Source organism: Odocoileus virginianus, chromosome 15, assembly GCF_023699985.2.
Source record: "Odocoileus virginianus isolate 20LAN1187 ecotype Illinois chromosome 15, Ovbor_1.2, whole genome shotgun sequence".
NCBI lineage: Eukaryota > Metazoa > Chordata > Mammalia > Artiodactyla > Cervidae > Odocoileus > Odocoileus virginianus.
In genome coordinates, this window is record NC_069688.1 from 61,156,860 (window position 1) to 61,170,838 (window position 13,979).

Here is a 13,979-nt window from a genome sequence, read left to right on the forward strand (position 1 = left end):
CTGGTAAAGAATCCACCTGCAAAGCAGGAGACCTGGGTTCGATCCCTGGGTTGGGAGGATCCCCTGGAGGAGGGAAAGACTACCCACTCCAGTTTTCTGGCCTGGAGAATTCTATAGACTGTATAGTCCCTTGGGTCGCAAAGATTTGGACACAACTGAGTCAGTTTCACTGGGCACTGACAATATCTGTGCCCCAAAGGAAATTTATGGGTCCCTGGCCTAATTATATTTTGGCTTTTCCTTCTATTAAATTAACTAAACAAGGAGGACATTAGATTGGGATGGTCTTAAGACCTTAGCAGTCTTTGTAAGCACACCAAAACTTAGACCTATAAATGCCTCAAGGTTAGGAAATAAAAACCTGAGGACAATCCATAATAAACAGTCAACTAGGCCTCCCCAAACAAGGCAGATGCTTAAGCTATAGCCATTCAAACAATTTCCTTGCTTTTCTTTAGCCTTTTCTCTGTAAGTCTGTCCCCTCAGCTGCTGTTGGTGGAGCCCGCCTGACCACTTCCCGCGTGGAGCTGCCCCAGTGGAATCGATTTTGCTTAAATGAACTCTTAAAATTTTTAGTATGCCTCAGTTCATTTCTCAGCAGTTCTTGATTTGAATCTATGTATCTTGCAGGTGGAAGAATTTGTGCATTCATTCATTGAACAAATATCTATTAAATGCTGCCATATGCCAAGCTCTGTGCCAAATACTGAATATATTAATGTAGTGATGATCAAAAAAATAAATTTCCTGCTCTCACAGACCATAGTTGGGTGGGGAAGGCCAACATTACAAACAGATAAACAAATCTATTATGGCTACAAATTGTGGTGAGATATAAAAGGTAAGGAACAGGATGCTTTGAGAGAGACAATACAAGGTACCTCTTTAAAGCTGAGAAAAGTCTTTGAGAAGCTGAATATAGAGGAACATCATGCACTGGTGGTTGGCACAACTTCAGAGATATGAAAAGTGCCCATTGGGACTGGGCAATGTGACAAAATCATGTTAAAACCTGAAGGAAAGGAGCCAGCCTTGGGAGAACCCAGTGGAAAAAAATTCTATGTAGAGAGAGGAAGATAATAGCCCTAAATGGGAACAAATCTGGACTACTGAAAATGTGAAAGAAGGCCAGTGAGCATGGTAGTGGACAGAGGCCGTCAGTGCGAAGGCGGCAAAGGCCTGACCTTTCCGAGCCTTGTAGGTCATCGTAAAGTTCTGGTTTTATTTCAGATATAAGGGGAAACGATGGGAGAGTTTTTGTTGTTGCTTTAAAGGGTAATAAGGTCTTAGGTTTTTAAAAGTTCTCTCAGTTGTAGTGGGGATGACAGTTGGACAGTTAGAGGTTTATGGACCTAACCACACAAAAGATGATGAAGTATTGGACTTAAGTGGTGAATTAAAGAAATATTTTTGTTAGCAGAACTGGGAGAATTTACGTACAGGTTGTATACTATGGGTAAGGGAGATTAAAGTGTCATGATATAACTTAGCTATATTAACATTTTAAATTTAAAATGTTAATATACCAAAGTTTTGATAACTAGCATTCCAAATAATTTTACATTCAGTTCAGTTCAGTTGCTCAGTTGTGTCTGACTCTTTGTGACCCCATGGACTGCAGCATGCCAGGCTTCCCTGCCCGTTCCAACTCCCGGAGCATGCTCAAACTCATGTCCAAAATTTGGCACTTAGCGTTGGATAAAATGGCAAGATTATTTTCAAAGTTACCCTGGGCATGATATGGCCCAGTAGTCAGTAAGGCCTCAGGGTCTAAATGATTAAAATCATTCAATAAAATAGGTAGTTTTTCTACTATTCTAATAATTTTCTACTAATATTTTCTACTAATAATTTTCTACTAATTCTAATATTTTCTACTATTTTATAAAAATAAATGAACAAATTTTAAAAAATGCTTCACCAATTCTCAAATAGTAACAGAATGATAAAAATTATAATTGCAAAGACTTACATGAGACGCCTTGGCAGGTCAGTCACTGTCTAATCCAGAGCATTTGTTGCTATTGGACTAGAGGAACATTTCCCGCTAGGCTGGGCTGCAGCTCATCATCTCTGACATGACATGGGGAGTACAGATAATTTTTAATGAGATCTTTGAAGCCTTGGATCCAGTTCCATGAGCTCTGCAAATTCCCAAAGATGTGAGATGGTTTCCTTCTCATATTTTTATGAAGTTTGATAGGATTTCTGTCATTTTTCACAGGACATATTTGGAACAAACAGGAATCTTAGTCTTAAACTGGAGGTGATAAAGAGAAAATTTAAAAAAAATTTTTTTCTATTATCTCTAAGAAAGGTAGTAACTTAAAGCCTATAACTTAAAGAGAAAATTAAAGACTTGTCTATCACCTTTAAGAAAGTAGAATATCTATATTTATCTGTCTATGTATGTATCTATCTATCTAAGATGGAAGACACAGAATACTTGAGACCTAGTTTTGACTCCTATTCTTAGCTCTTCTGACTATAGTTTCCTTATCTGGAAAACTAGTGCCCATTCTAGTTCTGAAATTCTATGTACCCATTTTATGCCTGTCTTTCAGTATCCAGCTTAAATTATCCTTTTTTTGGGGGGTGGCTAGATACAACAGATGTGGACATGTTTCTTAGATGGCTATATTGAATAAGGAACATTTAGCCTGATGTACTAAATTCGTCAGAGAAATCCAATTAAAAAAACTGTCAGAGCAAGATGTGGCCATTAGACAGATTTACTGCAGAAAGTTAATGGACCATACACATATGTCAATTTATTTTCAGAGCCATTGTGCTAACATTCAGTTTGAATTTGTGCTGAAGACCTACCTTCAGAGGCTGTGGAGAACACCAATTTCCCTGGAGCATACAAACCAAATTATGCTGCGTATTTTCTTCAGGTAAGTTATTTCTTGAAGTGCACTATTCTCAGGGCTTCAATCCAGAGCTGATGTTGAACAGTCATTTTCTCTGTGGACTGCAGATATCTGCTTCATTTTCGCACAAGCATCCCTCTTCTCCTTGCTGTTGCTTTCCCATATTGTAAAACTGCTCCTGTCTTAAGTCAGCGGACGCGCTCCGCGTGGTTCAGTACGGGCTGGCAGTGTGTCCAGCTGTTTTTGATTTACAGTCTCTCCATGATCTTGCCTGAAAATGGTCCCATCCATGCAGGATAGCACAGGCTACTTTCTGAACATAAGGATGTGTTTTCTTTCAGAAAACACCGATTTAAATTTCCACCTGCTCTTCCTCGATTTATAATACTTACTAAAGAGGTTCTGCATCTGTCCTGCCCACTCTTCACTACTCTGCTTGACTTATTTTAGTTGGCTTTAAGCCATAAAGGATGACTTTTATATAAATAAAAGAATTCAGAAATGATTCATTTCTGGGTGCCATGAGAAAATATGAGGGCACAGTTTTCTGCTATTATACTGAAGGTGCTGCCTTAATAGTAATTTTTCCCATTTCATCATGTCATCCTGAAAATAGACTTCAGGAAACATCAGCTGGGCAGATGTATTTATGTCTTTAAGACAATAAAGAGTGGTTTTAGGCTTCCAACAAAATTGAGAGGGAGTTACAGAGATTTTCCATGTATTACTCACCCCACACATGCAGTCTCCCTCATCATCAACATCCCTCGGCAGAATCGCACATTTTTCATCAAGGATGAACCTACATTAACACATCATAATCACTCAAAGTCCACGGTTTACCTTAGGGTTCAGGCCTGGCATTGCACATTGCATGGGTTTACACAAATGTGTAATGACATATGTCCATCAGCAGAATATCCTGGAGACTCACTGACCTAAAAATCCTCTGAGCTGGGCCTGTTCATCTCTCCCCCCACCACCGCTGGCAAACACCAATCTTTTTATTGCCTTCATAATTTTGCCTTTTCCAGAATGTCATATAGTTGGAATCATGCAGTATGTTGTCCCTTTCTATTGGCTTATGTCACTTCAGCTCAGTTCAGTCGCTCAGTCACGTCCAACTCTTTGTGACCTCATGAACCGCAGCACGCCAAGCCTCCCTGTCCATCACCAGCTCCCGGAGTCTACCCAAACTCACATCCCTTGAGTCAGTGATGCCATCTGACCATCTCATTCTCTGTCGTCCCCTTCTCCTCCTGCCTTCAATCGTTCCCAACATCACTTAATAATATGCATTTAAGACAGTCCATGGGGTCGCAAAGGGTTTCCCTCGTAGTTCAGTTGGTAAAGAATCTGCCTGCTGTGCAGGAGACCTGGGCTTCGAGTCCTGGGTCAAGAAGATCCCCTGGAGGAGGAAATGGCAACCGGCTCCAGTATTCCTGCCTGGAGAATCCCATGGACAGAGGAGCCTGGTGGGCTGCAGTCCACGGGGTCACAAGAGTTGGACATGACTGAGTGACGTTCACTTTCACTTTTCAAGCTTCCTCCAAGTCTTTTCATGACGTAGTGTTGAATAACACTCTACTGTCTGGATGCATCACTGTTTACCTGTTTACCTACTGAAGGACATCCTGGTTGCTTCCAAGTTTGGGCAGTTATGAAAAAAGCTGCTACAAGCATCTGTATATAGGCATTTGTGTGGACATAAGCTTCCAACTCCTTTGGGAGAATACTGAGGGGGGAGGTGATTGATGGCTAGTTTTGTAAGAAATCACTAAACTGTATTCCAGAGTGAACATACCACCTTGCATCCCCACTAGTAATGAATGAGAGCTTTTTTTGCTCCACCTCCCAGCCAGCATTTGGTGTGTGCATCCTGGACTGTGGCCGTTCGAATAGGTGTGTAGTAGTATCTCATTGTTGCCTTAATTTGCGTTTCCCTAATGATCTATGATGTAGAGCATCTTCCCATATGCTTATTTGCCATTTATGCATCTTCCTTGGTGAAATTCCTCTTAAGGTCTTTTTAAAACTGGGTTGTTTATTTTTCTAGTGTGGAGTTCTAAGAATTCTTTGTTTTGCATAACAGTGCTTTATCAGATGTGTCTTTGCCAATATTTTATCCTAGTCTATAGTTTGCCTCGTTATTCTCTTGATATTGGCTTTTGCAGATTTAAAGGAATGTGTAATGTCTACTATTCTTAGGGAAGTTGTTCATTGTGTTCATCAGATTATTTTCTTTAAATCAGATTCTTAAAGGATTATTTGAACTCAAATGATTAGAGCCATGGTTAATGACTCATCTTAAAGTTGGTGCTCAGGTAATCCTGGTATTTCACAGAATTACCTCCAGCACAGGGAACAGTTGACTATGAACTGATAGTTGCCTATGATATGGTTTATGTTTATTTATTTGCACGTGTGGTTCTTGCATAACTTTCTTCAGTCTTTCTACTGAAAGCCTTTCAGGTTCTGAAAGACTGTTCAATACAAACCTCTCATCACAGGACCAGGGGGAATCCTTGCATGCAGTCATGTGATCCGGGCACTCAGAGCTAGAACTGATGGTCACCCAAGCTTCCATGTTGCCACATATCTTAAGAAATAGACTGAGTTAAAACATATCTAACCATGATTGCTAAGGGGAGTCCCTGATAGCTCAGACAGTAGAGACTCTGTCTACAGTGCAGGAGACCTGGCGTCAACTCCTGGGTGGGAAGATTCCCTGGAGAAGGGTGTGGCAAAGCATGCTGATACTCTTGCCTGGAGACTCCTGTGGACAGAAGAGCCTGGCAGGCCACAGCATGTGCGTGGCAAAGGGTCAGACATGACGGAGCAAGTACGCCAACCGCAACAACCAACAATCGTGATCCCTGAAATATTACCTATAGATTTCCTTTTGATCTTCACTTACATTTGGGAAAAAGAGAAGTCAGTGTCATAGAAACAGAGTAGATACGTGACCAGCTGGGCCAGGGAGCGGTACAAACAGGGAGAAGTTGGTAAAAAAGGTCCAAACCTTTGGTTATAAGATGAATAAGGTCTTATTGATAGAATCTAGTGTGTTACATGGTGACTATAGTTGATAACACTGTATTGCATATTTGAAATTTGCTCAGAGAGTAGAACTTAAATATTCTTTCACATATAAGAATAAAGGTGTTAATGTGATGGGAGGAATGCTTTCACAGTGTCGGTGTCTATGCATATCAAATCATATTGTGCACTAAAATACCTTACAATTTTGTCAATTGTGCTTAAAAAAAACTGAAAAAAATAAAAATCTGTTACTTTAAAAAATTCCTGATGTTGCAGATGCAAAGATGGGCTCAATAAAGGACAGAAATCATAGGGACCTAACAGAAGCAGAAGATATTAAGAAGAGGTAGCAAGAATACACAGAAGAACTGTACAAAAAAGATTTTCATGACCCAGATAATCACAATGGTGTGATCACTCACCTAGAGCCAGACATCCTGGAATGTGAAATCAAGTGGGCCTTAGGAGGCATCACTACAAACAAAGCTAGTGGAGGTGATGGAATTCCAGTTGAGCTATTTCAAATCCTGAAAGAGGACGCTGTGAAAATGCTGCACTCAATATGCCAACAAATTTGGAAAACTCAGCAGTGGCCACACAACTGGAAAAGGTCAGTTTTCATTCCAATCCCTAAGAAAGCGAGTGCCAAAGAATGCTCAAAACTACTGCACAATTGCACTCATCTCACATACTAGCAAAGTAATGATCAAAATTCTCCAAGCCAGGCTTCAGTAATACATGAACTGTGAACTTCCAGATGTTCAAGCTGGTTTTAGAAAAGGCAGAGGAACCAAAGATCAAATTGCCAACATCTGCTGTATCATCAAAAAAAAAGAGAGTTCCAGAAAAGCATCTGTTTCTGCTTTATTGTCCATGCCAAAACCTTTGACTGTGTGGATCACAACAAACTATGTAAAATTCTTCAAGAGATGGGAATACCAGACCACCTGACCTGCCTTTTAAAAAACCTGTATGCAGGTCAGGAAGCAACAGTTAGAACTGGACATGGAACAACAGACTGGTTCCAAATAGGAAAAGGAGTACATCAAGGTGTATATTGTCACCCTGCTTATTTAACTTATATGCAGAGTACATCATAAGAAACGTTGGGCTGGATGAAGCACAAGCTGGAATCAAGATTGTGGGGAGAAATATCAATAACCTCAGATATGTAGATGACATCCATCCTTATGGCAGAACATGAGGATGAACTAAAGAGCCTCTTGATGAAAGTGAAAGAGGAGAATGAAAAAAAAGTTGGCTTAAAGCTCAACATTCAGAAAACTAAGATCTGGCATCTGGTCCCATCACTTCATGGGAAATAGATGGGGAAACAGTGGCTGACTTTATTTTTCTGGGCTCCAAAATCACTGCAGATGATGATTGCAGCCATGAAATTAAAAGACGCTTACTCCTTGGAAGGAAAGTTATGACCAACCTAGATAGCATATTAAAAAGCAGAGACATTACTTTGCCAACAAAGGTCCATCTAGTCAAGGCAATGGTTTTTCCAGCGGTCATGTAAGGATGTGAGAGTTGGACTATAAAGAAGGTTGAGCACCAAAGAATTGATGCTTTTGAACTGTGGTGTTGGAGAAGATTCTTGAGAGTCCCTTGTACTGCAAGGGGATCCAACCAGTCCATCCAAGAGGAGATCAGTCCTGGGTGTTCATTGGAGGGACTGATGTTGAAGTTGAAACTCCAGTACTTTGGTCACCTGATGTGGAGAGCTGACTCATCTGAAAATACCCTGATGCTGTGAAAGATTGAAGGTGGGAGGAGAAGGGGACAACAGAGGATGAGATGGTTGGATGGCATCACCAACTCAATGGACACGGGTTTGGGTGGATTCCAGGAGTTGGTGATGGACAGGGAGGCCTGGCGTGCTGCAGTTCATGGGGTCACAAAGAGTTGGACACGACCGAGTGACTGAACTGAACTGATGTTGCTGAAATGAACTATATTAGCATTTCACTCATTTTTTTGAAAAGCAGAAAATTAAAAATAAAACACTAAAACAAACCAAAAATTTAAAAACAGTGAACTTCTTATACAACAAAATATGTATCTCATCAGCATGAAGAGTTGAGTACAGATGAACTGCTTTAATTTTTAAACACTTACAAAAGAAGAATCTGAAAATGTTTAAATAGTTTAACATCTAAAATTGCTGTTTGTTCAAAAAATGACAAAGGTAATAAGGACTATCACCTCTGAAGAGCTAGACTCAGTGTCAGTGAATCTGGTACTGCCAGACCTTATTGGAAAGCAAGACGCTACACTGTCATCTAGAGTTGCTTGCTCCTATCTGGCTTTGGGCATGACATGTCTGTCTTCAAATGGCACAGAAGTAGTCCCTCCAGGTCAGCATCAAGACTCATTTGCAGGTGATATATGTAGAAAACCATACCTACCCCAACCATTTCAAAGATGATTGGCGCGTGGATGGCTTAGGCAGGCCTAAGAAAGGACTTCAGGGTGGCCACAGACACTGTAAGACGTATCAGTGGATAACTACTGAGTGCCACTGTTCCATTTTACTACTGCATAAAAGTACCCCCGATTTAGCGGTTCAAAGCAACAGCTCTTTATTGAGCTCAAGGATACCGTGGGTCAGTAGTTTAGGACAGGACTTGTCTAGGTAGTTCTTGCCTGGGATTTCTCATGCAGTTGTGGTTAGGTATCGGGTTAAGCTTTAGTATCTGAAGACTGGCCTGGGCTAGACATGGCAGTCTAGACATAATACTGTTAGTAGGAGTTCAACTGGGATTGTCATATTGAATATACCTTGCTTCTCCATATTGTCTGAGTGTCTAAACTTGGCTGCTGAATGTGGCCTGCCTTCCTCACCGTATGGGAGGCTCAGGGAAGCTGGACGACTTACATGGTAGCTCAGGACTTAAAATCCAGTAAGCAAAGGGAACTGGATAACCTTGGACGGCATACAGCACTGCTTTTCGGATTTTGTTGGTTATGAGTAAGTCACTAAAGGTAGCTTATGTGCAAGGAGGGGGCACAAAGACCCCCATGTCTGGGTGGAGGGGTTTTAAAGAACGTGAAGACATGTGCAACCTTGCAGAAAAGCCACTGCAAACAGTCTTAATGACAGGCTGCTCTATTGAGAGGGAGTCTGGTACTTGCTTCCTGAAATGGAGATCTAATAATTTCTTATTATTTATTTACAAAACTTGCTTCCAACTTTGTCAATGAGAGATCCACACTAACTGGAACATTAACAACATTCTTACAGATATCAGAAGTCTGCCTAGAGCTACCAATGTACTTTTATAGCTCGTCAATGATCCTAGTCTTTAAATGACATTTTGTGGATCTGGACAGAATGACAATTTCCTGGGGACAATTTCCAGTATATTGATTGATACTTGTTTCTGTGTGCATCGTCTTAGTGTATTCTCTTTCCTTTTCAAAGAGAAGTCCAACTTGCCTTCCCTGGGACAAGCAGCCAGACGCTCTCATTGAGCAGTGCTCTGACCAACTGTATTTCACTTCGTGATCAAGCTGGTTGTGGAAGCTGGAAATTGCAGCACAGAGTGACTGAGGAGAAAGTGGAAAAGTAATTAATGGGAGGCCGGATAGAGTAATGAAGACGTAAAAGAGAAAAATGAAGATGGGAAATTGCTCAGGGCAGGTGGTTTGGCCGTTATGATAGTTTCTGCAGCCTATTCTCTTATTTATAAACCTCGTACATTTTGTAACTATGCAGCAATCCAAACTGACATTAAAAACTCTCAATATCAGGTCTTGTCACAATGTGGGAGACACGGGTTGGATCCCTGGGTTGGGAGGATCCCTTGTATTCTTGCCTGGAGAATTCCATGGACAGCAGAGCCTGGCAGGGTACAGTCCATAGGATGGCAAAGAATCGGACATGCCTGAGTGACCAACACTTTCACTTTCACATATATCTACATCTTACCTGTGAGATCTGACATTATCAGCATGTTTCAAGTGGTAGGTTAAAAGTTATTACTAATGAAACCTCTCAAATCTGACCACCAAGTCCTTCTTCACTCTACAAAGTTTTATTTACCTTTCTTAATGTCTTATTAAGTTGCTGCCATGCTGGGAGGAAGGGTTAATTCAACTTGTCCAATATTCAGCCAGACAGCCTTAGGCGAAGTTCACCCAGATTCAGAATGGTCCTTTTTATTTGCTCTCAGCATTCCTAAAGCATTGCGACAAATAAAAGGACTGCAATTCTCCGCCGCCTCCCCCCACCCCCCCCAGATATTCTCCAAATTTTCTGAGAACTGCAATTGCTGATTTTGAATCCCCAAGCCCCGCAAATTCTCCTGACTGCAAAACTTTCTTAGAGATTTAACAGGTTCCTGCCCATGGATAAACTGATAAATGACTTTGGAACCTTCGAGAAGGGGGTGGGAATGAAGGGGTTGGGGGTGGCCGAAAGTCTGCCTGTGGCGCGGGCTGGACCGGGTGCAGACCAAGCAATTCTGGGTGTAGAATCCACTCGAATACAGTGTTCCAAGACCAACTGCAGCCATTTACGGAGGTGGACATCTGAGACTGATGGAATACTGCTGGGAGGTGGGTGCTAAAGGGATGACAAGGAGCCTCAGCTCCCACCACTTAGGACACGAAATGCATTTTTGCCTCGTAGTTTTTTGTGTCGCTCCATGTACCTGATTTGCTGGCCTCGTTTCCAAAGGGTCCCCGAGGTATGACAGAGAAATCGGATCCCAGCCACTTAGAGGCTGTAACTTCGAAGCCAAGTTTTTCCAACAGCAGCGTGCGCCGCGATGTCTAACAGGGCACATCCTACAGAATGTGCCTCATGAGGGGACAGGAAATTCCTTCCTCTTCTGTCCGCACGATGGTTAGACTTGGTGGCTAGGGAGGGCTTCGGGGGGCTGGCGGCTTCATTGCTCGCCTGGAGGTGATGAGAGGTAACCGCAAGCCCGCTAACCCTAACCCTGGGGCACGTGAAGGGCCCACACGGCTCATGGGAGAGGCGGGTGGGAAGGGCCTGGTCTGAGAAAGCTCGGGACTTTCTCTAAGGGGCCGCTTTGCAACCGGCATCTTTGCCCTCGACCCTTCCGGACGCCCAGTCTTACCAGTCTCCCCCGCTGCAGACACCTGGGTGGAAATGTAGTCTACAGGCGTCTCCTGGCCTCCGGGCTTCGGAGGGGAAGACGGCAGCGGCAGGTAGGGGCAGGGGCGAGCCGGGGAGGACGCTTTCCACGCCAGAGGCTGCCCCCGGAGCAGCTCCCGGGTCCGGCTGCTGAATCCGCGCTGGAGCCTGCACAGGGCGGCCTCCACCTGGGCACACGGCCCGGGACCCCTGCGCAGCTGGGCGGAGAGGCACCGCCTTCCTTCTGACTCCGAGAGCCACTGTTTTCCTCCTGCTTAAAAATTCCTATCACTGAAATTAGAAAATATTTTATGATAAGTTTAATTTTTTCCCCCCCAAAATGAATTTACTTCTCGGTCTTTGGGCCTAATTCAGTATAGGTATAGTGTATATTCCTGGACTGCCCGTGGTGGCTCAGACGGTAAAGCGTCTGCCTACAGTGTGGGAGACCAGAGTTCGATCCCTGGGTCGGGAAGGTCCATCCCTGGACAAGGAAGTGGCAACCCACTCCAGGATTCTTGCCTGGAAAATCCCATGGACGGAGGAGCCTGGTGGGTTACAGTCCATGGGGGTCGCACAGAGTCGGACAGGACTGCATGATTTCACTTTCTATACTCTCTGTAAATATTCTTATTTCAAGAACTTTGCAAATATAAATATATGTTTACCTTTTAAAACATAACAAAAACCCAGATTTTTCTATTTAGGAATTTTTTATTTTTATTTTTAAAGAAAGCACTGGAGCAGTGTTTGTTGATTTTTCTTTCTCTGGTAATCTGGAGTTTTATAGAGTTTCCATATCCTGTGAACCTATGATTTATGTTTCTGAACAAAACTTTTTCTTCTCAAAGTATTAATATGAAGGAACTGTAAGAAAGAGAGGTATACCTTTTATTCAATGAAAGTTGTGAGAAAATAAGTTATAATTGGTAGCCTCAGTAAAAAATTTAACACTACCTGCACCTATGGAATATGATTTGGAACTGTGTAGCTTTCCCAAGCCTACCAGATCAAAGTGTGTTAGGAAAAACTATGGTGTTTTCCACCAAGTGTGGTCCTTGATGCCTATGTACTACTCTGGATTTCTGTGGACATAGATAAGGAATGGACAGTTAACGAGTAAAGGAGACACTATTTGGGCCTGTGAATAAACATGGGAAAGCAAAACACTTTTAATAGATTTGATTTTATAAGAAGAAAATGAGAATAGGGAAAGTACCAGAGGTTAATTAAAATTAATGTCTAAGACCCAGTGAAGAATGAGGCATAATGAGATTTAAGGCTCCTAGAAAAAGATATGCTTTGTTTCCGGGTTGCTTTGCTGTGCTTCCAGTGGGTGTACAATTCATGAAGTGCAGCGTTGCTTACTTTTGCGTGATCTAGATAATACGACACAACTCCTTTATTTCCCTAACCTCCTCTTAACATTTATGATTTTCTGCATTTGAGGCCCCTCACTGGGTTATAAGATTGGAATGTAACTGTTGATTTTAGTTCGCTGTCTCTGCGAAATGCATTCGGCTATCCACACGATATTTCTCATTTCTTGTTCCTTCAGCTTGGTGTATGCGTAAAACACGCCATAGTGGAATTGCCTGTTAAATGCCAGCAAGTTCATCTGTACCTGAGGAAGGAAACAAAAAAGAAAAACATCGACCATCACCTTATATGGAACATACTACATTAGTGAAAGAATAGGAAGCTACAGACCAGCTTGTTTAGTGTTTACCTGTATTTAAATAGACAATTTCCAAGTTGGGTCAAAGAAAGGGAAACAGCAGGAAATTTAGCAAGTCTAAAGGGAGAGTGTCACTTTGCAGAGAAAGGCAGACAACCAGCAGTTTAAGAAGTAAGTTTGGAAAATTATAAGACAGGCTCCAAATCTCAGTAGCACTGCTAGCACTGACTGACTCATTCCTAGGAGGACTTCAACTGTGTGTGTGTGTGTGTGTGTGTGTGTGTGTGTGTGTGTGTGAGTGTGTGTGTGAGTGTGTGTGTGTGTGTGAGTAACTTGGTAGTGATATTGATTTGGCTTCTAGCTAGTGGGCTTCTCTCATTTAGATAAGATATTTTCCCTTGGCCACAACGTTTATGATTCTCAAGTCGTTTTTAGGCTACTGAACTCCTTTTCAGGGCAATGTCATATAGGAATCAAATCTGGACCAAGTGACACTATGAGTTTCCTTAGAAACTTGACATATAGTTAAACTGTTAAAAGAACATTTTCAAAAAAAATATATTTTTTTAACTAGGGTACAGTCTGAAATGGAACAATCCCTTTATTCTTTTCCATTTAGGAAAAAGAAGAGGTACTAATGCCCTTAGTTCTGAAAACCTCAAGCAAAGTTGTCAGGAAGGGGAGGCTCCCCTCTGTCAGGAGCAGGCAGGCATTTTTCCTGCCAAGGGGCCCCCTTTAACAGCCGTCTTTGCAGCAGAAGTACAAGAGTGTGGACTTTTAAAACATCCCTAAAATATGAAACAACTTGCATTGTTTTCACTTCCTTCTAGAGAGCTGTTAGAAAATATCTAGAGTAGGACTTCCAGGGAGACTCTCATACTGCTTTCTGGAGCCAGTCTGACCCTAAAGTGTGGGTAAATTTCAGGCTTCTCTCTAAAACCAGTGGTTTTAGGGAGATGAATAAAACACATTGTAAAAAACTCTCCGGATTTGGGGGCTCCCATCGAGCGACCTGCCCAAAGTCCTCCTGTTGCACATTCCAGTAGCCCACGAATTGGCTATAAGATTAAAGTACTCTTCTGCCTTTTCAGGGAAACACAATAATCTAGACTGGATGGATTTCCATGCAAATAATTCTGAACTGTTGTAACAGCACAGGAGTGATAAATCCTCCTTGAAGAAGGGATGGGTTAGAGGGTGTGCACCTAACAGTCAACACGCGATCACGAGGGCGTCCTAGCTTTGTTTCCCTAGGTAACTATGGACGAGCTGCCTC

At 42.2% G+C, this 13,979-nt stretch overlaps 1 protein-coding gene across 1 annotated transcript in view; it reads right to left on the reverse strand.

Annotated features, from left to right (window-relative positions):
* Positions 1 to 11,719: 11,719 nt before the first annotated feature.
* ATP6V0D2 (ATPase H+ transporting V0 subunit d2) overlaps positions 11,720 to 13,979 on the reverse strand; it is a 49,287-nt gene continuing 47,027 nt past the window's right edge. Inside the window, exon 8 of the mRNA XM_070477437.1 lies at positions 11,720 to 12,649. Coding sequence (XP_070333538.1) covers positions 12,488 to 12,649 — 162 coding nt within the window. The 3' untranslated portion in view covers positions 11,720 to 12,487. The remainder of the gene's footprint in view (positions 12,650 to 13,979) is intronic.